The sequence below is a fragment of the Choloepus didactylus genome, chromosome 11, assembly GCF_015220235.1.
Source record: "Choloepus didactylus isolate mChoDid1 chromosome 11, mChoDid1.pri, whole genome shotgun sequence".
Taxonomy (NCBI): Eukaryota; Metazoa; Chordata; class Mammalia; order Pilosa; family Megalonychidae; genus Choloepus; species Choloepus didactylus.
In genome coordinates this window covers 64,533,860-64,558,278 of record NC_051317.1, presented here as the reverse complement: position 1 = coordinate 64,558,278, position 24,419 = coordinate 64,533,860, and the positions used below count along the sequence as shown (strand labels likewise).

The following is a 24,419-nucleotide window of genomic DNA, read 5'->3' as shown; positions in this document are numbered from 1 at the left end:
TGCTGCTTCCTAGCTGTCATTTTGTTTTCCTCTTTCTTTTGCCTCTCTACCTTCTTTGACTCTCCCTCCTGCCTTGTGGAAGAAATGTAGATGTTCTTATATAGATAGTGGTGAAGGTGGTGAACACATAAATGTATGACCATGCAGAAAACCATCGAATATTTACTTGGGATGGAATGTATGGTGAGTGAACAAAACCATATTTTAAAAAAATGGGTTGATGACAAAACCTCGAGGGCAATATACTGAGTGAAATAAGCCAGACACATTAGGACAATTATTGCAGGGTCTCACTGATAGGAACTAATTATAATATGTAAACTCATAGACATGAAATATAAGGCACCAAGATACAGGACGTGGCTTAAGAATGGGGAGTGGTTGCTTAGTATGAGCAGAATGTTCAACTAGGACGAACTTAAATGTTTGGAAATAAACAGAGGTGTAGGTAGCAAGATGTGAGAATAACTAACAGTGCTGAATGGCATGTGAATGAGGTGGAAACGGGAAGCTCAGAGTCATATATGTCACCAGAAGGAAAGTTGGAGGTCAAAACATGGGAATGTATAAAACTGAATCCCATGGTGGGCAATGTCCCTGATCAACTGTACAAATACTAGAAATCACTTCCATGAACCAGAACAAATGTATGACAATACAATTAGAAGTTAATAATAGAGGGGCATATAGGGAAGAACTATATAGCTATTACAAACTATATACTACAGTTAGTAGTATTTCAACATTTTTTCATAAACCGTAACAAATGTACTCTATCAAATGTACTATATCAAAATGTACTAAGAGTCAACAATTGAGGGGGGTTGGTTAGGGATAGGGGAGGATTAGAGTTTCCTTTTCTTTTTTTCTTTTTTCATCTTTCACTTTATTTCTTGTCTGGAGTAATGAAAAGTTTCTAAAAATTGAACAAAAATTAAGTGTGATGGATGCACAGCTGTATGAGGGTACCGAGGGGCAAAATATTGTACACTTTGGATCTTTGAATAATTGTATGGTATCTGTACAATCTCAATAAAAATGAAAAAAAAAAAAAAAAGAAAAGACATGTGGGGAGGCGGGGCAAGATGTCAGACTGGTGAGCTGTATGTTTTAGTTACTCCTCCAGGAAAGTAGGTAGAAAGCCAAGAACTGCGTGGACTGGACACCACAGAGCAATCTGACTTTGGGCATACTTCATACAACACTCATGAAAACGTGGAACTGCTGAGATCAGCGAAATCTGTAAGTTTTTGCGGCCAGGGGACCCGCGCCCCTCCCTGCCAGGCTCAGTCCCGGGGGAGGAGGGGCTGTCATCTCCGGGAAGGAGAAGGGAGAACTGCAGTGGCAGCCCTTATCGGAAAATCATTCTACTGATTCAAACTCCAACCATAGATAGACTGAGACCAGACAGCAGAGAATCTGAGAGCAGCCAGCCCAGCAGAGAGGAGACAGGCATAGAAAAAAAACAACACGAAAAACTCCAAAATAAAAGCGGAGGATTTTTTGGAGTTCTGGTGAACATAGAAAGGGGAAGGACCCTGAGGCGCATATGCAAATCCTGAAGAAAAGCTGATCTCTCTGCCCTGTGGACCTTTCCTTAATGGCCCTGGTTGCTTTGTCTCTTAGCATTTCAATAACCCATTAGATCTCTGAGGAGGGCCCGTTTTTTTTTTTGTTTTTTTTTTTTTTTAATCCTTTTTTCTTTTTCTAAAACAATTACTCTAAGAAGCCCAATACAGAAAGCTTCAAAGACTTGCTATTTGGGCAGATCAAGTCAAGAGCAGAACTAGGAGAGCTCTGAGACAAAAGGCAATAATACAGTGGCTGAGAAAATTCACTAAACACCACAACTTCCCAAGAAAAGGGGGGTGTCCGCTCACAGCCATCATCCTGGTGGACAGGAAACACTCCTGCCCATCGCCAGCCCCATAGCCCAGAACTGCCCCAGACAACCCAGTGTGACGGAAGTGCTTCAAATAACAGGCACACACCACAAAACTGGGCGTGGACATTAGCCTTCCCTGCAACCTCAGCTGATTGTCCCAGAGTTGGGAAGGTAGAGCAGTGTGAATTAACAAAGCCCCATTCAGCCATCATTTCAGCAGACTGGGAGCCTCCCTACACAGCCCAGCAGCCCAGAACTGCCCTGGGGGGACGGCACTCACCTGTGACATAGCACAGGCATCCCTCAACAGAGGACCCGGGGTGCACGGCCTGGAAGAGGGGTCCACTTGCAAGTCTCAGGAGCCATACGCCAATACCAAGGACTTGTGTGTCACTGGCAGAGACAAACTGTGGCAGGACTGAACTGAAGGATTAGACTATTGCAGCAGCTTTAAAACTCTAGGATCACCAGGGAGATTTGATTGTTAGAGCCACCCCCCCTTCCCTGACTGCCCAGAAACACGCCCCATATACAGGGCAGGCAACACCAACTACACACGCAAGCTTGGTACACCAATTGGACCCCACAAAACTCACTCCCCCACTCACCAAAAAGGCTAAGCAGGGGAGAACTGGCTTGTGGAGAACAGGTGGCTCGTGGACGCCACCTGCTGGTTAGTTAGAGAAAGTGTACTCCACGAAGCTGTAGATCTGATAAATTAGAGATAAGGACTTCAATTGGTCTACAAATCCTAAAAGAACCCTATCAAGTTCAGCAAATGCCACGAGGCCAAAAACAACAGAAAATTATAAAGCATATGAAAAAACCAGACAATATGGATAACCCAAGCCCAAGCACCCAAATCAAAAGACCAGAAGAGACACAGCACCTAGAGCAGCTACTCAAAGAACTAAAGATGAACAATGAGACCATAGTACGGGAGATAAAGGAAATGAAGAAGACCCTAGAAGAGCATAAAGAAGACATTGCAAGACTAAATAAAAAAAAAAATGGATGATCTTATGGAAATTAAAGAAGGAGGCGGGGCAAGATGGCAGACTGGTGAGCTGTATGTTTTAGTTACTCCTCCAGGAAAGTAGGTAAAAAGCCAGGAACTGCGTGGACTGGACACCACAGAGCAATCTGTCTTTGGGCATACTTCATACAACACTCATGAAAACGTGGAACTGCTGAGATCAGCGAAATCTGTAAGTTTTTGCGGCCAGGGGACCCGCGCCCCTCCCTGCCAGGCTCAGTCCGGGGGAGGAGGGGCTGTCAGCTCCAGGAAGGAGAAGGGAGAATTGCAGTGGCTGCTCTTATCGGAAACTCATTCTACTGATTCAAACTCCAACCATAGATAGACTGAGATCAGACACCAGAGACTCTGAGAGCAGCCAGCCCAGCAGAGAGGAGACAGGCATAGAAAAAAAACAACACGAAAAACTCCAAAATAAAAGCAGAGGATTTTTGGAGTTCTGGTGAACACAGAAAGGGGAAGGGCGGAGATCAGGCCTTGAGGCGCATATGCAAATCCCGAAGCAAGGCTGATCTCTCTGCCCTGTGCACCTTTCCTTAATGGCCCTGGTTGCTTTGTCTATTAGCATTTCAATAACCCATTAGATCTCTGAGGAGGGCCGTTTTTTTTTTTTTTTTTTTAAATCCTTTTTGCTTTTTCTAAAACAATTACTCTAAGAAGCTCAATACAGAAAGCTTCAAAGAATTGAAATTTGGGCACGTCAAGTCAAGAGCAGAACTAAGAGAGCTCTGAGGCAAAAGGCAATAATCCAGTGGCTGAGAAAATTCACTAAACAACACAACTTCCCAAGAAAAGGGGGGTGTCCGCTCACAGCCACCATCCTGGTGGACAGGAAACACTCCTGCCCATCGCCAGCCCCATGGCCCAGAGCTGCCCCAGACAACCCAGAGTGACGGAAGTGCTTCAAATAACAGGCACACACCACAAAACTGGGCGTGGACATTAGCCTTCCCCGCAACCTCAGCTGAATGTCCCAGAGCTGGGAAGGGGGAGCAGTGTGAATTAACAGAGCCCCATTCAGCCATCATTTGAGCAGACTGGGAGCCTCCCAACACAGCCCAGCAGCCCAGAACTGCCCTGGGGGGACGGCACTCACCTGTGACATAGCACAGTCATCCCTCAACAGAGGACCCGGGGTGCACAGCCTGGAAGAGGGGCCCACTTGCAAGTCTCAGGAGCCATACGCCAATACCAAAGACTTGTGGGTCAGTGGCAGAGACAAACTGTGGCAGGACTGAACTGAAGGATTAGACTATTGCAGTAGCTTTAAAACTCTAGGATCATCAGGGAGATTTGATTGTTAGGGCCACCCCCCCTCCCCGACTGCCCAGAAACACGCCCCACATACAGGGCAGGCAACACCAACTACACACGCAAGCTTGGGACACCAATTGGGCCCCACAAGACTCACTCCCCCACTCACCAAAAAGGCTAAGCAGGGGAGATCTGGCTTGTGGAGAACAGGTGGCTCGTGGACGCCACCTGCTGGTTAGTTAGAGAAAGTGTACTCCACGAAGCTGTAGATCTGATAAATTAGAGATAAGGACTTCAACTGGTCTACAAACCCTAAAAGAACCCTATCAAGGTCAGCAAATGCCACGAGGCCAAAAACAACAGAAAATTATAAAGCATATGAAAAAACCAGATGATATGGATAACCCAAGCCCAAGCACCCAAATCAAAAGACCAGAAGAGACACACCTAGAGCAGCTACTCAAAGAACTAAAGATGAACAATGAGACCATAGTACGGGATATGAAGGAAATCAAGAAGACCCTAGAAGAGCATAAAGAAGACATTGCAAGACTAAATAAAAAAATGGATGATCTTATGGAAATTAAAGAAACTGTTGACCAAATTAAAAAGATTCTGGACACTCATAGTACAAGACTAGAGGAAGTTGAACAACGAATCAGTGACCTGGAAGATGACAGAATGGAAAATGAAAGCATAAAAGAAAGAATGGGGAAAAAAATTGAAAAACTCGAAATGGACCTCAGGGATATGATAGATAATATGAAACGTCCGAATATAAGACTCATTGGTGTCCCAGAAGGGGAAGAAAAGGGTAAAGGTCTAGGAAGAGTATTCAAAGAAATTGTTGGGGAAAACTTCCCAAATCTTCTAAACAACATAAATACACAAATCATAAATGCTCAGCGAACTCCAAATAGAATAAATCCAAAAAAACCCACTCCGAGACATATACTGATCACAATGTCAAACATAGAAGAGAAGGAGCAAGTTCTGAAAGCAGCAAGAGAAAAGCAATTCACCACATACAAAGGAAACAGCATAAGACTAAGTAGTGACTACTCAGCAGCCACCATGGAGGCGAGAAGGCAGTGGCACGATATATTTAAAATTCTGAGTGAGAGGAATTTCCAGCCAAGAATACTTTATCCAGCAAAGCTCTCCTTCAAATTTGAGGGAGAGCTTAAATTTTTCACAGACAAACAAATGCTGAGAGAATTTGCTAACAAGAGACCTGCCCTACTGGAGATACTAAAGGGAGCCCTACAGACAGAGAAACAAAGACAGGACAGAGAGACTTGGAGAAAGGTTCAGTACTAAAGAGATTCGGTATGGGTACAATAAAGGATATTAATAGAGAGAGGGAAAAATATGGCAAACATAATCCAAAGGATAAGATGGCCGATTCAAGAAATGCCTTCACGGTTTTAACGTTGAATGTAAATGGATTAAACTCCCCAATTAAAAGATATAGATTCGCAGAATGGATCAAAAAAAATGAACCATCAATATGTTGCATACAAGAGACTCGTCTTAGACACAGGGACACAAAGAAACTGAAAGTGAAAGGATGGAAAAAAAATTTCATGCAAGCTACAGCCAAAAGAAAGCAGGTGTAGCAATATTAATCTCAGATAAAATAGACTTCAAATGCAGGGATGTTTTGAGAGACAAAGAAGGCCACTACATACTAATAAAAGGGGCAATTCAGCAAGAAGAAATAACAATCGTAAATGTCTATGCACCCAACCAAGGTGCCACAAAATACATGAGAGAAACACTGGCAAAACTAAAGGAAGCAATTGATGTTTCCACAATAATTGTGGGAGACTTCAACACATCACTCTCTCCTATAGATAGATCAACCAGACAGAAGACCAGTAAGGAAATTGAAAACCTAAACAATCTGATAAATGAATTAGATTTAACAGACATATACAGGACATTACATCCCAAATCACCAGTATACACATACTTTTCTAGTGCTCATGGAACTTTCTCCAGAATAGATCATATGCTGGGACATAAAACAAGCCTCAATAAATTTAAAAAGATTGAAATTATTCAAAGCACATTCTCTGACCACAATGGAATACAATTAGAAGTCAATAACCATCAGAGACTTAGAAAATTCACAAATACCTGGAGGTTAAACAACACACTCCTAAACAATCAGTGGGTTAAAGTAGAAATAGCAAGAGAAATTGCTAAATATATAGAGATGAATGAAAATGAGAACACAACATACCAAAATCTATGGGATGCAGGAAAAGCAGTGCTAAGGGGGAAATTTATAGCACTAAACGCATATATTAAAAAGGAAGAAAGAGCCAAAATCAAAGAACTAATGGATCAACTGAAGAAGCTAGAAAATGAACAGCAAACCAATCCTAAACCAAGTAGAAGAAAAGAAATAACAAGGATTAAAGCAGAAATAAATGACATAGAGAACAAAAAAACAATAGAGAGGATAAATATCACCAAAAGTTGGTTCTTTGAGAAGATCAACAAGATTGACAAGCCCCTAGCTAGACTGAGAAAATCAAAAAGAGAGAAGACCCATATAAACAAAATAATGAATGAAAAAGGTGACATAACTGCAGATCCTGAAGAAATTAAAAAAAATTATAAGAGGATACTATGAACAACTATATGGCAACAAACTGGATAATGTAGAGGAAATGGACAATTTCCTGGAAACATATGAACAACCTAGACGGACCAGAGAAGAAATAGAAGACCTCAGCCAACCCATCACAAGCAAAGAGATCCAATCAGTCATCAAAAATCTTCCCACAAATAAATGCCCAGGGCCAGATGGCTTCACAGGGGAATTCTACCAAACTTTCCAGAAAGAACGGACACCAATCTTACTCAAACTCTTTCAAAACATTGAGGAAAATGGAATACTACCTAACTCATTTTATGAAGCTAACATCAATCTAATACCAAAACCAGGCAAAGACGCTACAAAAAAGGAAACCTACCGGCCAATCTCCCTAATGAATATACATGCAAAAATCCTCAACAATATACTTGCAAATCGAATCCAAAGACACATTAAAAAAATCATACACCATGTCCAAGTGAGGTTTATTCCATGCATGCAAGGATGGTTCAACATAAGAAAATCAATCAATGTATTACAACACATTAACAAGTCAAAAGGGAAAAATCAATTGATCATCTCAAAAGATGCTGAAAAAGCATTTGACAAAATCCAACATCCCTTTTTGATAAAAACACTTCAAAAGGTAGGAATTGAAGGAAACTTCCTCAACATGATAAAGAGCATATATGAAAAACCCACAGCCAGCATAGTACTGAATGGTGAGAGACTGAAAGCCTTCCCTCTAAGATCAGGAACAAGACAAGGATGCCCGCTATCACCACTGTTATTCAACATTGTATTGGAAGTGCTAGCCAGGGCAATCCGGCAAGACAAAGAAATAAAAGGCATCCAAATTGGAAAAGAAGAAGTAAAATTGTCATTGTTTGCAGATGATATGATCTTATATCTAGAAAACCCTGAGAAATCAACAATACAGCTACTAGAGCTAATAAAGAAATTTAGCAAAGTAGCGGGATACAAGGTTAATGCACGTAAGTCAGTAATGTTTCTATATGCTAGAAATGAACAAACTGAAGAGACACTCAAGAAAAGATACCATTTTCAATAGCAACTAAAAAAATCAAGTACCTAGGAATCAACTTAACCAAAGATGTAAAAGACCTATACAAAGAAAACTACATAACTCTACTAAAAGAAATAGAAGGGGACCTTCAAAGCTGGAAAAATATTCCATGTTTATGGATAGGAAGACTAAATGTCATTAAGATGTCAATTCTACCCAAACTCATCTACAGATTCAATGCAATCCCAATCAAAATTCCAACAACCTACTTTGCAGACTTGGAAAAGCTAGTTATCAAATTTATTTGGAAAGGGAAGATGCCTCGAATTGCTAAAGACATTCTAAAAAAGAAAAACGAAGTGGGAGGACTTCCACTCCCTGACTTTGAAGCTTATTATAAAGCCACAGTTGCCAAAACAGCATGGTACTGGCACAAAGATAGACATATAGATCAATGGAATCGAATTGAGAATTCGGAGACAGACCCTCAGATCTATGGCCGACTGATCTTTGATAAGGCCCCCAAAGTCACTGAACTGAATCATAATGGTCTTTTCAACAAATGGGGCTGGGAGAGTTGGATATCCATATCCAAAAGAATGAAAGAGGACCCCTACCTCACCCCCTACACAAAAATTAACTCAAAATGGACCAAAGATCTCAATATAAAAGAAAGTACCATAAAACTCCTAGAAGATAATGTAGGAAAACATCTTCAAGACCTTGTATTAGGAGGCCACTTCCTAGACTTTACACCCAAAGCACAAGCAACCAAATAGAAAATAGATAAATGGGAACTCCTCAAGCTTAGAAGTTTCTGTACCTCAAAGGAATTTCTCAAAAAGGTAAAGAGGCAGCCAACTCAATGGGAAAAAATTTTTGGAAACCATGTATCTGACAAAAGACTGATATCTTGCATATATAAAGAAATCCTACATCTCAATGACAATAGTACAGTCGGCCCAATTATAAAATGGGCAAAAGATATGAAAAGACAGTTCTCTGAAGAGGAAATACAAATGGCCAAGAAACACATGAAAAAATGTTCAGCTTCACTAGCTATTAGAGAGATGCAAATTAAGACCACAATGAGATACCATCTAACACCGGTTAGAATGGCTGCCATTAAACAAACAGGAAACTACAAATGCTGGAGGGGATGTGGAGAAATTGGAACTCTTATTCACTGTTGGTGGGACTGTATAATGGTTCAGCCACTCTGGAAGTCAGTCTGGCAGTTCCTTAGAAAACTAGATATAGAGTTACCATTCGATCCAGTGATTGCACTTCTCGGTATATACCCGGAAGATCGGAAAGCAGTGACACGAACAGATATCTGCACGCCAATGTTCATAGCAGCATTATTCACAATTGCCAAGAGATGGAAACAACCCAAATGTCCTTCAACAGATGAGTGGATAAATAAAATGTGGTATATACACACGATGAAATACTACGCGGCAGTAAGAAGGAACGATCTCGTGAAACATATGACAACATGGATGAACCTTGAGGACATAATGCTAAGTGAAATAAGCCAGGCACAAAAAGAGAAATATTATATGCTACCACTAATGTGAACTTTGAAAAATGTAAAACAAATGGCTTATAATGTAGAATGTAGGGGAACTAGCAATAGAGAGCAATTAAGGAAGGGGGAACAATAATCCAAGAAGAACAGATAAGCTATTTAACGTTCTGGGGATGCCGAGAAATGACTATGGTCTGTTAATTTCTGATGGATTTAGTAGGAGCAAGTTCACAGAAATGTTGCTATATTAGCTAACTTTCTTGGGGTAAAGTAGGAACATGTTGGAAGTTAAGCAGTTATCTTAGGTTAGTTGTCTTTTTCTTACTCCCTTGTTATGGTCTCTTTGAAATGTTCTTTTATTGTATGTTTGTTTTCTTTTTAACTTTTTTTTCATACAGTTGATTTAAAAAAGAAGGGAAAGTTAAAAAAAAAAAGAAAAAAGAAAAACAAGGAAAAAAAGTGTAGTGCCCCCTTGAGGAGCCTGTGGAGAATGCAGGCGTATTCGCCTACCCCACCTCCATGGTTGCTAACATGACCACAGACATAGGGGACTGGTGGTTTGATGGGTTGGGCCCTCTACCACAGGTTTTACCCTTGGGAAGACGGTTGCTGCAAAGGAGAGGTTAGGCCTCCCTATGGCTGTGCCTAAGAGCCTCCTCCCGAATGCCTCTTTGTTGCTCAGATGTGGCCCTGTCTCTCTAGCTAAGCCAACTTGAAAGGTGAAATCACTGCCCTCCCCCCTACGTGGGATCAGACACCCAGGGGAGTGAATCTCCCTGGCAACGTGGAATATGACTCCCGGGGAGGAATGTAGACCTGGCATCGTGGGACGGAGAACATCTTCTGACCAAAAGGGGGAGGTGAAAGGAAATGAAATAAGCTTCAGTGGCAGAGAGAATCCAAAAGGAGCCGGGAGGTCACTCTGGTGGGCACTCTTACGCACACTTTAGACAACCCTTTTTAGGTTCTAAAGAATTGGGGTAGCTGGTGGTGGATACCTGAAACTATCAAACTACAACCCAGAACCCATGAATCTCGAAGACAGTTGTATAAAAATGTAGCTTATGAGGGGTGACAAGGGGATTGGGAAAGCCATAAGGACCACACTCCACTTTGTCTAGTTTATGGATGGATGAGTAGAAAAATAGGGGAAGGAAACAAACAGACAAAGGTACCCAGTGTTCTTTTTTACTTCAATTTCTCTTTTTCACTCTAATTATTATTCTTGTTATTCTTGTGTGTGTGCTAATGAAGGTGTCAGGGATTGATTTGGGTGATGAATGTACAACTATGTAATGGTACTGTGAACAATCGAAAGTACGATTTGTTTTGTATGACTGCGTGGTATATGAATATATCTCAATAAAATGAAGATTAAAAAAAAAAAAAAGACATAATGCTGAGCAAAATAAGCCAGGCACAAAAAGAGAGATATTGTATGTTACCACTAATGTGAATTCTGTGAAAAATGTACAGTGTTTTATTCGGTAGAATGTAGGGGACCTAGAGATACCAATTAGTGGAGGGGGAATGATAATCTAATAAGAACAGATAAACTATGGAGGGTAATCTCAATGTTATGGGAATGCTCAGGAATGATTATGGTTTGTAAACTTTCTTGGATATAGTAAGATCATGTTGGAAGCAATAGAGTTATTTTAGGGTTTTTTTTTTCTCTTATTCCTTTGTTTTCTTAGGGGTTGTTAATTTTCTTGGGGTATGGTAGGAACATGTTGGAAGCAATGTAGTTATTTTAGATTATTTGTTTTTCTTACTCCTCTGTTTGGACATGGTTTATTAATTTTCTTGGGGTATGGTAGGAACATATTGGAAGCAAAGTAGTTATTTTAGGTTATTTGTTTTCCTTAATCCATTGCTTTGTTTGAAATGTTGTGGGGTTTTTTTGGTTGTTGTTTGCCTGTTTGTTTTTAATTTTTTGATAAACAAAGTTAAAAAATTGAAAAAAAATCAGTAGAAAAATGGGAGTAAAAACTAAATGACAAATAGGGTGGGATGGGGGGATGGTTTGGGTATTCTCTTTTCACTTTTATTTTTTATTCTTATTCTGATTCTTTCTGATGTAAGGAAAATGTTCAGAAATAGATTGTGGTGATGAACGCATAACTATATGATCATACTGTGAACAGTTGATTGTATACCATGGATGACTGTATGGTTTGTGAATATATTTCAATAAAACTGAATTAAAAAAAAAAAAAAAGACATGTGGGCACTCTCACAGGAAAAGAGGGGTGAGAGGCAAGAGGCCTCTCATTTTGGAAGGACAGTTTTGAGAGATTAAGGATTCTTTGCTGGCAGTTGTTCTCTTTCAGTACCTTAAATTTATCATATCACTGCCTTCTCACCTCTATGGTTTCTGATGAGAAATCAGCACTTAATCTTATTGTGGTTTGCTTGTATGTGTTGAATCACTTTTCTTTTACTGCTTTCAAGATTGTTTCTTTATCTTGGGCAAATGACATTCTGATTAATATGTATCTTGCAGCAGGTTGTTAGGATTCTGTTTGGAGAAAGTTGCACTTCTCGGACGCATATATTTATGTGTTTATAAGAGTTGGGAAATTTTTGGCCATTATTTCCTCAAATAGTCTTTCTGTCCCCTTTCCCTTCTCGAACACCCATATTGTGTGTGCATATTTGCTTCATGTTGTCATTAAATTCCCTGAGACCCTGCTCAATTTGTTCCATTCTTTTCTCTCTCTTTTCTTCTGTCTTTAGAATTTCAATTGTTCTGTCTTCTGGTTCACTGATTCTTTCTTCTGCCTGTTCAAATCTGCTGTTGTGCACCTTTAATGTATTTTTAATCTCTTCTATTTTGTCTTTCATTCCCATCATTTCTATTATCTTTCTTTTTATGTTTTCAAATTCTTCTTTGCACTGAGTGTCTTCTTAATATCCTTTATCTCTTTAGACATGTATTCCTTCATCTCTTTGAATTGATTTAGGAAATTCGTTTGAGCATCTTTAGTTTTTCCAAATTCTGTATCTCCTCTGTGGTTTGAATTTGTTACTTTGACTGGGCCCTATCTTCTTGTTTCTTGATATGGCTTGTAATTTTTTTGCTTATGTGTAGGCATCTTATTATGTTATATGAATTTACTCTGAAGGTCAGTTTCTCTCTTTTGCCCAGGGTTTTATTGTTGATTGCTTTGTGTTAAGGATCTTCTTTGTCCCTTGGTTCAATTTATTCTAGACCTACAGAATTGTCCATGTTTAACTGATCAGATTTTTTCAGCTCTTCTGATTCTTGCCCTGTGTATGCCATACAAGTTTTTAAGATGGTACTACTTGTGCAATTTTCCTCTGTTGCTTTTCTGGGATCTTGATCTGTTCTCTTTTTTCTGTTTTGCCTCTGTATTTTTTTTTTTTAAACTCTACTTTCTACCTCTAGGGTACCTCCCTGGCTCCTAGTGGTGCATGCTAGCTAATTCTTGTAACACCTTTGGTGTATAGTCTCTCTTCTATCTTATCAAGCCCAGCACATCCCCAGTTGGCTTATGCTGGGATTTAACTTTAGTTATTAGACTTGAATTCAGGAGACTGTTTGGGACAGCTCCTGACAGATATCTTTTGCCATTCATAGGAAAGGCCTCTGGAGCATCTTCCAGCACAGCAGAAGTGCTAATTCTTACTAGGGAAGGGAAGGGCATTTCTGCAAGCTCTGAAGTTTCAGGGGGATATTCAGAGTCAACATGCACATGGGCATCCATCCAGATGTCATCTTTCTATGTAGGAGCCCAAGTTTTTCCTGCCAGGCCTCTGACCTTATCATAGCAGACCTCCTTGGCTAGCATTCAGGCTTTTCTAGAGCTCATCGGCTCTGTCAGATCTTCACTGCTGCTTTTTTACTGCAGAGGAAAAGGGTCTTTTTGTAACTTCCAAAAAGGCCTTCTGACTCTCACACTTAGCCTTTAACTGCTTGTTTTAATGGCTCTCAATTTCTCTTTATTCCTCTGTTGTTATCAATAAAACTTAGCAGTACCCATCCACTCCTGCCCCAAATTCCCAGTATCTTCCAAATACCTGAAATATCGCATATGCTGTGGCATTTCCTTCCTTTTACCAGGGACTGTCTGTGGCTCATCTACCATTTAGGATGGTGTCCTCTTTGCCTACAGGGTGACAAGTGTGTCTATCCCAAATCCCTCTCTAACACTGCCCATTTTCTCAGACCCTTTTAGTACAACTTGCATTAGTTAGGATCTCCTGAGAAGCAGAAGCCAATAAGGGATTAGATATACAGAGACTTACTGAGGGAAATACCTGTGAGGGGAAAGAGGAAAACAAATACAGAGAAAGTAGGGAGAGGTATCAGATCACAATACAGGTCAGGCCCTTCCCTGTGAAGGAGATAGGGAAAGAAGCAGAGTTGGATAGGCAGAGCTCAGAGTGCAGTATAGTTCTAAGGATGTTTCAGAAGGTCAGTGGTGAGACCTTCAGCCAAAGTCACCCATCAGAGGAGTCCTGAGTCTTGCAGGAATGGAGCTGCTGTGGGAAGTGTGGCATGGGGGTAAATCTAAAAGGGCAGTGCCTGGAAGTCATCTCTGCATTCCAAGTTTTGAAAGTGATTGAGGTAGTCCAGGGAATAGATTATAGACAAACAAGTCTAAAACAGAACTTTGAAAGACACTAATAATGAAATGGTGAGCAGAGAAGAAAGGAGCCAGTGTTTTAAGAGTTAGGAAAATACACAGGTAAGAGAGAGTTTTGTATTTTGTTTATTTGTTTTAATAACAGCTTTATTGAGATATAATATGCATACTATTTGTGCTGGTGTGAATGTAGTATGTCCCTCAAAATGCCATTATCTTTGATGTAATCTTGTGTGGTCAGACTTATCAGTGTTGATTAGATTGCAATTCTTTGAGTGTTTCCGTGGAATTCTTTGAGTGTTTCCGTGGAGATGCGCCCTGCCCAGCTGTGGGTGATGACTCTGATTGGATAATTTCCAGGAGGTGTTACCCCGCCCGTTAAAGGTGGGTCTAAATTAAATCACTGGAGCCATATAAATGAGCTGACAAACAGAAGGAACTCAGTGCAGCTGAGAGTGACATTTTGAAGAGGAGCTACAGCCAAGAGGGACACTGAAAAATGCATAGGAGCTGACAGAGTAGTTGCAGGTGAGAGACAGTTTGAAGATGGCCGTTGAAAGCAGACTTTTGCTCCAGAGAAGCTAAGAGAGGACAAATGCCCCAAGAGCAACTAAGAGTGACGTTTTTTGAGGAACTGCAACCTAGAGAGGAACATCCTGGGAGAAAGCCATTTTGAGCCCAGAACTTTGGAAAAGACACCAGCCACATGCCTTCCCAGCTAACAGAGGTTTTCCGGGCACCATTGGCCATCCTCCAGTGAAGGTACCCAATTGCTGATGCATTACCTTGGACACTTTATGGCCTTAAGACTGTAACTGTGTAACCAAATAAACCCCCTTTTATAAAAGCCAATCCATCTCTGTTGTTTTGCATTCTGGCAGCATTGGCAAACTAGAATACTATTCAATTAATCATTTTAAAGTATACAATTCACTGGCTTTTAGTATATTCACAGAATTGTGTAATTATAACCACAATCAATTTTAGAATATTTTCATCACCCCAGAAAGAAAACCCATACCCATTATCAGGCCCTTCACATTTTCCTGCAAATCTATGGCTTTGCCTGTTCTGGACATTTCGTGTAAATGCAGTCATATAATATGTGGTTCTTTGTTTCCTGCTTCTTTGATTAGCATAATGTTTTCAAGGTTCATCCATGTTGCAGCATGTATCGTACTTCATTTTTTAATTGCCAATTAAGACTGCTTTTTGTGGCTGTACCACATTTTATTTACTCACGCATCAGCTGATGGATGATTGGGATGTTTCCACTTTTTGGCTACTAGAAATGCTTCTTGAACATAAAGTTTTCCTAAGTGATTGTAATATAACCTGTCTTTTTTAAAAATTTAATTTTATTGAGATTGTTCACATACCATACAATTATCCAAAGATCCAAAATGCACAATCAGTTGCCCATGGTACCATCACCACAATTAAATTTTTTTCAATTTTGAGAACATTTTCATTACTCAAGAAAGGAAATAAAGACAAAAAAAGAAAACTCAAATCCTCTCATACCCTTAACCACCCCCCTCCATTACTGATTCATAGTTTTGGTATAGTACATTTGTTACTGTTGATGAAAGAATGTTAAAATACTACTAACTGTAGTACATAGTTTGCAATAGGTGTATTTTTTTCCTATATACCCCTCTATTAACTTCTAGTTATAGTGTCATACATTTGTTCTAGTTCATGAGAGGGATTTCTAATATTTGTACAGTTAATCACAGACATTGTCCACCACAAGATTCACTGTTTCGTACATTCCCATCTTTTAACCTCCAACTTTCCTTCTTGTGACATATGTGACTCTAAGCTTCCCCTTTCTACCACATTCACACACCATTCAGCACTGTTAGTTATTCTCACAATAACGTGCTACCGTCACCTCTTTCCATTTCCAAACACTTAAGTTTAACCTAGTTGAACATTCTGCTCATACTAAGCAACCGCTCCCCATTCTTTAGCCTCATTCTATATCCTGGTAACAAATTTCATGTCTATGAGTTTACATATTATAATTAGTTCATTAGTTCATATCAGTGAGACCATGCAATATTTGTCCTTATGTGTCTGACTTATTTTACTCAATCAATATAGTGCCCTCAAGGTTTCTTCATCAACCCATTGTTTTTTTTTTTTTAAGATGGTTTTGTTCACCCGCCATACATTCCATTCTAAGTAAACAATCAATGGTTCCCTGTATAGTTACATATTTATGTATTCACTACCATCACCCCTGTCTCTATAAGGACATCTCCATTTCTTGCACAAAGAAGGAGGAAGAGTCCAAGAAGGTAGAGAGACAAAAGAAAAAGAAAGAAAAAAATGATAGCCTAAAAGCAACAAAAGGAAAGATAGAATTAAACTACAGTAGAATAAAAGAGTCAGACAACATCACCAATGCCAAGAGTCCCATACCTCTCCCTTATGTCCCCCTCTTATAGGCATTTAGCTTTGGTATATTGCCTTTGTTACATTAAAGGAAGCATAATACAATGTTACTGTTAACTATAGTCTCTAGTTTGTGTTGATTGTACTTTTTCCCCAATACCACCCTATTTTTTCACAGCTTTCAAGGTTGATATTTATTTGTTCTCCCTCATGTAAAGACATATTTGTACATTTTATCACAATTGTTGAGCACTGTAGGTTTCACTGAGTTATACAGTCCCAGTCTTTATCTTTCCTCTTTCCTTCTGGTGTCCCACATGCTCCTAACCTTCCTCTTTCAACCATACTCACAGTCATCTTTGTTCAGTGTGCTTACATTGCTGTGCTACCATCACCCAAAATTGTGTTCCGTCTCACTCCTGTCTTTTCCTATCTGTCTGTAGTGCTCCCTTTAGTATTTCCTGTAGAACAGGTATCTTGTTCACAAACTCTGGCATTTTCTGTTTCTCAGAGAATATTTTAAACTCTTCCTCATATTTGAAGGACAGTTGTGCCAGGTATAGGATTCTTGGTTGGCAGTTTTTCTCTTTCAGTATCTTAAATATATCACACTGCTTCCTTCTTGCCCCCATGGTTTCTACAGAAAAATCTGCACATTGTCTTATCAAGCTTCCCTTGTATGTGATGGATTGCTTTTCTCTTGCTGCTTTCAGGATTCTCTCTTTGTCTTTGATGTTTGATAATCTGATTGTTAAGTGTCTTGGCATAGGTCTATTCAGATCTATTCTCTTTGGGGTACACTGCACTTGGATCTATAATTTTGTGTCTTTCATAAGAGATGGGAAATTTTCATTGATTATTTCCTCTGTTATTGCTTCTGCCCCTTTTCCCTTCTCTTTTCCTTCTGGCACACCCATGACATGTACATTTATGCACTTCATGTTATCATTCAGTTCCCTGAGACTTTGCTCATAGTTTTCCATTCTTTTTCCTGTCTGTCCTTTTGTGCATAGGATTTTAGTTGTATTGTTCTCTAGTTCCTGAATGTTTTCTTCTGCCTCTTGAGATCTGCTGTTGTATGTCTCCATTGTGTCTTTCATCTCTTGAGTTGTGCCTCTCATTTCCATAGATTCTGCCAGTTGTTTTTTCAAACTTTTGATTTCTACTTACGTTCACCCAGTGTTTTCTTTATAGCCTTCATATTTTTTGCCATATCTTCCCTGAACTCATTGATTTGGTTTTTGATTTGATTTAGCATATTTGTTTGAAAATCTTTAATAGATTGTTTCATTAAAGTGAAACGATATTTCAACTATATCTTGATTGAGGTGTAAGTTTGTTCCTTTGAGTGTGCCATATCCTCATTTTTCCTAGTGTAGATTGTAGTTATCTGTTGTCTAGGCATCTGGTTACCTTTGTTACCCCAGTCAGATTTTCCCAGAGCAGAATGGGTTCAGATCTCAGAATGGAGTTATATTCAGTTTCAAGTCTCGCTGCAGGTGTGTCTTAGAGATTGACAGACTTTCCTGTGAGGTCTCTAGCTGCTGTGCTTTTCCTAACTTGCCCAGTAGGTGAGGCCTATCAGCCTGTTGCTCCTGACTGGTGTAAGGAGGTGTGGCCCCTTTAATTTCTGTTTTGGCTGTTTTCCCCTAGGCTCTGGGGTCTGATACTGATCAGAAGGCCAGTAGTAAAGCTGGGCCCCACCTTTTTCCTCTTAGGGAAAATACACCCTCTAGGGAGTTATCTGCATTTGAATAGCTCCTTTGTTTCTCTGACTCTGTTATCCCACCCCTGTCTGGGTCAGAGTGCTGTGAACTGTAAATGGCTGAGGCTCTCTCCACTGGGCCACTCAGGTTAAGAGAGAGAAAAAGGGACAGAAAGCCCGCTTTCAGAGCCAGTCCACAGCCCCTGGCTTCACCCATTGGCCAGAGGCAACACCTGGTCTTCTGGGCTTCCCCTCCTGGAACAGAGGAGTCTTCTGGCTCTTTAAGGTCAGTCGTCACTAAAAGCCTATGTCTGCTTGTTAGATTTTGTAGCTTGTATTCAGCAGTCCCCATTTGTTAATTAAAACCCCAGCTGGAGCTGGGCTGAGCTATATTCGCTTGCTCAAAGAGTGCCGCTTTCTACCACAGTGAGGTTTTTCAGTTCAGCCTGCCATGGGGGGAGGGGGCTCCCGGCACAGTTCTGCAGTTTTTACTTATAGAGTTTTGCTGCGATCTCAGGCATTCCTCCTAATCCAGGTTCATGTACAATGTGTAGACAGTCACAGTTGTCCCCCAGCAGTTATTCCAGATTATTTAGTAGTCATTCCTGGTTGTTTATTAGTTGCTGCAGGGGACTAACTAAATTTTACTCCTCTCTATGTTACCATCTTGCCCCCATGAGAGAGTTTTAAGGTAAAGGAAAAGCTGATTGTGTGAGATGTTTAAGAGAAATTCAGTGGGATGAAGACTGAAGAGGCCATTTGGGAATTTTTCTGAGATCATTTTCAGTGAATTTCAGTGGGACAGGTTGGAGTGAGTTGACTAGAGATCATAAGTATATACTACTTTTCAGTCTTTCTAAATAAACAGTATTTATTTGTGATACTTATCTGCATAACAAATTTCAAAACAAGTGATGTCCTACCTGTGGAATTTCTCAGGATTCAGCATACTTCTGGCAGATGTCCACAGAGAACTGAGAAGGAGAGAAGACAGATTCAAGTCTGGATGAAAAGAAAACAAAAAGAAAGAATGAGAGAGTACTTAAATCAACTGGCAGAAAAGAGAGGGCAAGAACATGATCCTTTCTGCCCCACAGGCAATCAAGTAAGTCTTTAGTACAAGGGTAATGGAATTATCATAGAATTATATGTAGCTTTTTCCTGGCTAATATTCAAAAAAAGGAGTAACATAATCATGGCATATATAAAAGTCAGCATTTTACTTAGGTCAGGAAAAGTTAATGCAGCAGCATGTTCTACAAACTATGTTCTATTCAACTATCTTCAATATTTCTTATCCAGGATAATTATGGCTCTAGCATTAACCACATGAGGAAGTTGAGTGATTAGGTGACCAATTAGAGTTTTTCCTTTAATTTTCAACCAGATACAATGGCAGTTGAGCAGTTGACCATGTGCATATTAAAATCATTTCCTCCTATTTAAAAAAATCACTTTTCTATCCATAAGTTATCTACAAAGAATATGAAAAAACTTTATGGTCCAGTCATCTACCAATAGAATGATGGTGCTTCTGTGTATGTGATTTTTTTTTTTTTAAATGCCTTTTAAACTGTCAGCATTAACTTACAAGCCCTGGCTATAGGCATCACCTTGGCTAGGTTAGCAGTATTTTTCTTTGAAAGATGAAACAAAGCAATGTTACTCTGATAATCACATTACTATGAAAGTCACATTTATATTACACTTAAATTACAGTTTATCTTTTGTTTTGTTCTCTGAAATAAAATATAACACTTCATTTTTCAGCATAATTAGGGGAGCAAGTTTTATAAGATAAGTGAATTTTCCAGTTGAGGTTGTCCTACATAAGCATCGAATGGTACAAAAGTGTACAATTTACCAACCTGTCTCTGAGGAGAGCATATTGGTGGTAATATACCCATTTCTTAATAGGTCCAGAGACAGATGTGGTAGAGATCTTCAGGACAACTAAAGTACATGATTAGAATTTTGTGTCCAAATTTAGAATAAATTAACTCTGAGAGCATAGGGAGTATTTCATTCATAGACGTTGTGACATCTGCTTCAAGATCACAGCTTCTATTTGAGTGAATGTCTGGGATTAGTGAGGGGTTAATGTAATTAAAATTTTTTTTTAATTTCTATCAGAAATCAATAAGACTGTTAATGTATTACTGACTGCTTCTCTATCTGACCTTGAGAAAGTGAATTCACTTCTGAGTGCCCGTTTTTGTATATGTAATTGTCTCAGAAAAGACTTAACCTCATTAATAACTCATTAGTAACAGTATCACTTGAAATTCTAGAATGATAAGATATACATATCTGACATTTGTCAATTTGCCTTATGGAACATAAATTTTGCAGAGTTTACAAGTTGCTTGCTATAGTAGGTTTTGTTAAACTTTATAAAATATCAAAATGATTATTTTAATTGTGATGTATTTCTGCTTTATCAACCAAGCTCTTGGTGAAGTTAATCACAAAACTGAGTCTTGGGTGTAGGTGTGTCCATCCCTAAAATGGTCCTATTTTCCATTTTAAATGCAGCTGATAGTGTCCTCCTCTTTTGAGAAAATACATTACCTTAACTAGTAAAACAGATTTTACATTCCATTTACTAAATTGAATTTTGCTTTAATTACATGATACTTCAATTTAACTTTTTCATGTGTTGTGCTGGGGTAGTAAGCTTCATCAAATAGGACAATGTTTTTGCACTCTTTTCTAAATAGCAAAACTATGTTTTAACCCCCCATTAAAATTGATTAGTGGGATTTCATGTTTTCCATGGATCATAATTGTTTAATATATAAACTGTACAATAATGAACTAACTGGATATTTCTTGTGCAGTTTTGCATGACTTCAAGGGAAATCAGGCTGAGACAGAAGATGAAGCATGAAAAAGATAGGTGAGTTTGGTAGTTCTGCTTTGAGCAGTTCTGTAGCTTGCCTACCCTAGCATAGAAAATGACTTTGGAATTCCATTTTTCATGACTGTCCCTTTTTTGTTGATAAATAGAAAATTATGGGAGAAATCACTGCAAAGAAAAAAATTAGATTTATTAGGAATTCATTTAAGGAATTTGTTTTCAAATAATTATTTCCATTCAATGTTTATGACTTTTATTTCTTCTGTTCCCTTCCTTCTCCCAACCTAGACAGGTACATGCATTTGGGAAATGACAAATGCCCCAAAAGCCCTAATGGCAAGTACTTTTAATAATCCTGCCTAATGATTTTTAGAGCGTTGATGTACAGAAGCATTTAAAAAGCATTGAAGAAAGCAAATGCTAGAGTCTTCAAACAGTATGTTCCCTCTAGAAATGTAAATTGAAAGTGACTCTTAGTAAATGATGTTTAACTCTTTTTTTTAAGATTGGTACTCTCTGACCACTATAGTCGTCGAATCTCACAGGCATATAATCTCATGAATGAGCTGTTGTCTGAATCAGTGCAGCCACCAGCAATTGCATGGAAACGTTTGCCTAACAAACCCAGAACTGCTCAAGTTTCCAGACAGCAATGCTCCCGTTCTCTAAGAGGGTAAGAACAAGGTTTGGAATGTCATTTGACAAGATATCTTCAGGTCTGATTAGAAGAAATGAAGTGCTTTTGTGACCCAAGCTCAGTGTATCTGTCTACCCTGCTCAGTGTTATGGTGATGAAATGCAGAAAAAAGATAGCCTCATAATAACAAGGTTTTTATAAATTTCTAGAATTACCAAGGGCAAAAGCAAAAAATGGTGTTAAGCCTCTACCTAAGATGTAACAAAGATATAACAAAGCACTTCAGTGTACCTAATACTATTTTGATATCTGTTCCGTACTATTCTTTTCTGTAGTTTTCATTAATATATGTATCTGTAATTTGCCTCTTAACTGCTCTCCCTGTTTCTCCACTTGTCTCTACTCCTGCAGAAATAGCCAGTCCCCATCAGCTCACAGCTTTTCCCTTTGTTATCCCTCCCACCCCACCTAGTTAAGCTGTTTAGATTATAGATCTGTTCTATATTTTAATTTTAAATCCAGTAATGAAATGCAGTGGATTTGGACATGATTCTGTTAGGCAGGAGTTAATTAAATATAGACTGTTTAAGAAGAGTACCCAAGTATAAAGTTTCTTATATATGGCAAACAAACACGCAGTTATATCCATTGGTGATCCATAAGGTGAACATGAATTGGCTGTTGATAAAAATTACCTGTTGATAAAAATTACACTGTTGGTAAAAATTACCACTTTTGACAAAATAAATAATTAGGATTATAAACATAATCACATAAACTATGAGCCTAGAGGAAATGCTACCAACAAACCCAGACATAATCAGTCACTTGTGTGCATAGTTTGGGGTTTAATCAAAATGCCAGAGACTCTCCTTGAATCCTTTATAGAATAAAGCAGGGTATAAATGCATAAATAAAAGCTACTGTCAAAGACATGGAGAAATTAAAATGGGTTAAGAGATAACCAGAAGAACTTTTTTTTTGAAAAAAAGAATGAAGTTCATGGTACTAGAAACAAAGAACAATTAGTTGAGGATTATTCTACACTAAACATATCACTAAGGTACAGAATCTAAGCAGTGTCAAGTGAATGCATTAATCTTAGCTGTAATTTGTACTTTTGGATATTAAAGTTTATCACTGATAAGAGATCTGGGAATATAATAATTATGTAATTTCTACTTTAGAGAGAATCCACATGGACACAATTTTTCAATAAATCAACCTGGAAAAGTCAGATATATTTACAAATCAAGTTGTGCACCCCAAAAGGGAAAACATTTTCGGCAACCTTCAGATTCACCTTGGCCACGTGGTAAGATTTCCTGCTTTTTTCTATTGTGTGATTTAGACCTATTCCTTCTTGTCCACAAAGTTGAGTTTCATTATATTTCTGTATATTTCTAGTAAAAAGCAATTCTCATTTCAACAAAATGCAAGGCATTGATGAAGACCTTGCACTGATAAAGACCAAGCTGTTCTTGGATCTTGTTCTGCTTTGAAATAAGATGATCTAGGAATCTTTTTTAAAATGGGCTTTTTGTAATAGAATTCTTTTGTATGTCTGTCTTAAGATGTTCACATTTTTACAAACATTCTGATAGATCAGAGGATGGATATATTACAGAAAAGGAATGCTAAGATGCTCAAACTGAAATAATATCACATTTTTACTCTTTTGACATCCTTTTCCACCTTAAAAAGTATAATATCTGTTATTTTCTGGTAGCATTTCTTTAATTTTGTCATTTTGTGTTTTGGTTACTGGAGTAAATTTTACTTTTTTATAAAATGATTGCACATTAAAATATGTATAGTAATAGCTATCATGTATTATGTATAAATATATATAGTAAAAATGTATGTTAAAAGCCAGCTTATGTTCCAGATTCTGTTTAAGTGCTTTAATTGGAACCCTGTGAGAAAGGTACTGTTATACTCCCATTTTAAGATAAGGAAACCTAGGCAGAAGTTTAATAACCTACCCAAGATGAGAGAGCAAGGAATTGGTAGAGTCAGAATTGAAAGCCAGTCTGGGTCAAGAGCCCACACTCTTATGACTTATACTTCAATATGCTGCCTCAATTTAAAGAACTGAAATTCCCATAAATTCCATTTCCTTTAGATATAGCCTTTAATACTTTGGTTAACTTTTGCTTCTGGTTGACAAATTACAATAAGAAAATACTGTTCTTTTTAAACTAAAATTTCTAAACAGTGAATTATGGTTTTCTTTTTTTTTAAATTAGAGCAGCTGCAGATTTATAAAATAATCATGCAAATAGTACAGAGTTCCCATATACCACCCCCCACACAGTTTTCCCTATAATTACATTTTGCGTAAGTGTGGTACCTTTGTTACAATTGATGAACCAATATTATTATAACTATATTATTAACTGTAGTCCATGATTTCCATTAAGGTTCACTCTGTGTGTTGTACAGTCTATGCTTCTTTTTAAATTTTTATTATGGTAACATATACACCAAAATTTTCCCATTTTTAACCACTTAAAAATATACAATTCAGTGCTGTTAATTGCATTTGCAATATTGTGCTACCATCACCACAGCCTTTACTAAAACTTTTCCATCACTCCAGACAGAAACTCTGTACCAATTAAGCATTAACTCCCCATTCTCCATCCCCACCCCTGTCCCTGGTATCCTGTATTCTAATTTTTGACAGAATTCTAATTATTTCATATAAGTGAGATCATACATATCTATTCTTTTATATGTGGCTCATTTAACTAGACATGATGTCTTCAAGTTTCATCAGAGTTGTCACATGTATCAGTACTTCATTTCTTTTTTTGTGGTTGAATAATATTGCAATGTATGTACGTATATACCTCAT

The 24,419-nt window shown here is 38.4% G+C and overlaps 1 protein-coding gene across 9 annotated transcripts in view; it reads left to right on the top strand.

Annotated features, from left to right (window-relative positions):
* Positions 1 to 24,419, top strand: part of CPLANE1 (ciliogenesis and planar polarity effector 1) — a 254,183-nt gene that overhangs the window by 188,311 nt on the left and 41,453 nt on the right. For 8 of the 9 annotated variants that reach the window (XM_037799359.1, XM_037799363.1, XM_037799361.1 and 5 more), the window contains 4 exons: positions 19,002 to 19,167; positions 20,903 to 20,961; positions 21,428 to 21,595; positions 22,747 to 22,874. In XM_037799359.1, the coding sequence (XP_037655287.1) occupies positions 19,002 to 19,167; positions 20,903 to 20,961; positions 21,428 to 21,595; positions 22,747 to 22,874 (521 nt within the window). Of the gene's footprint in view, positions 1 to 19,001; positions 19,168 to 20,902; positions 20,962 to 21,427; positions 21,596 to 22,746; positions 22,875 to 24,419 lie in introns of those variants that run through there. The other variant, XR_005210980.1, reaches the window with a different exon arrangement.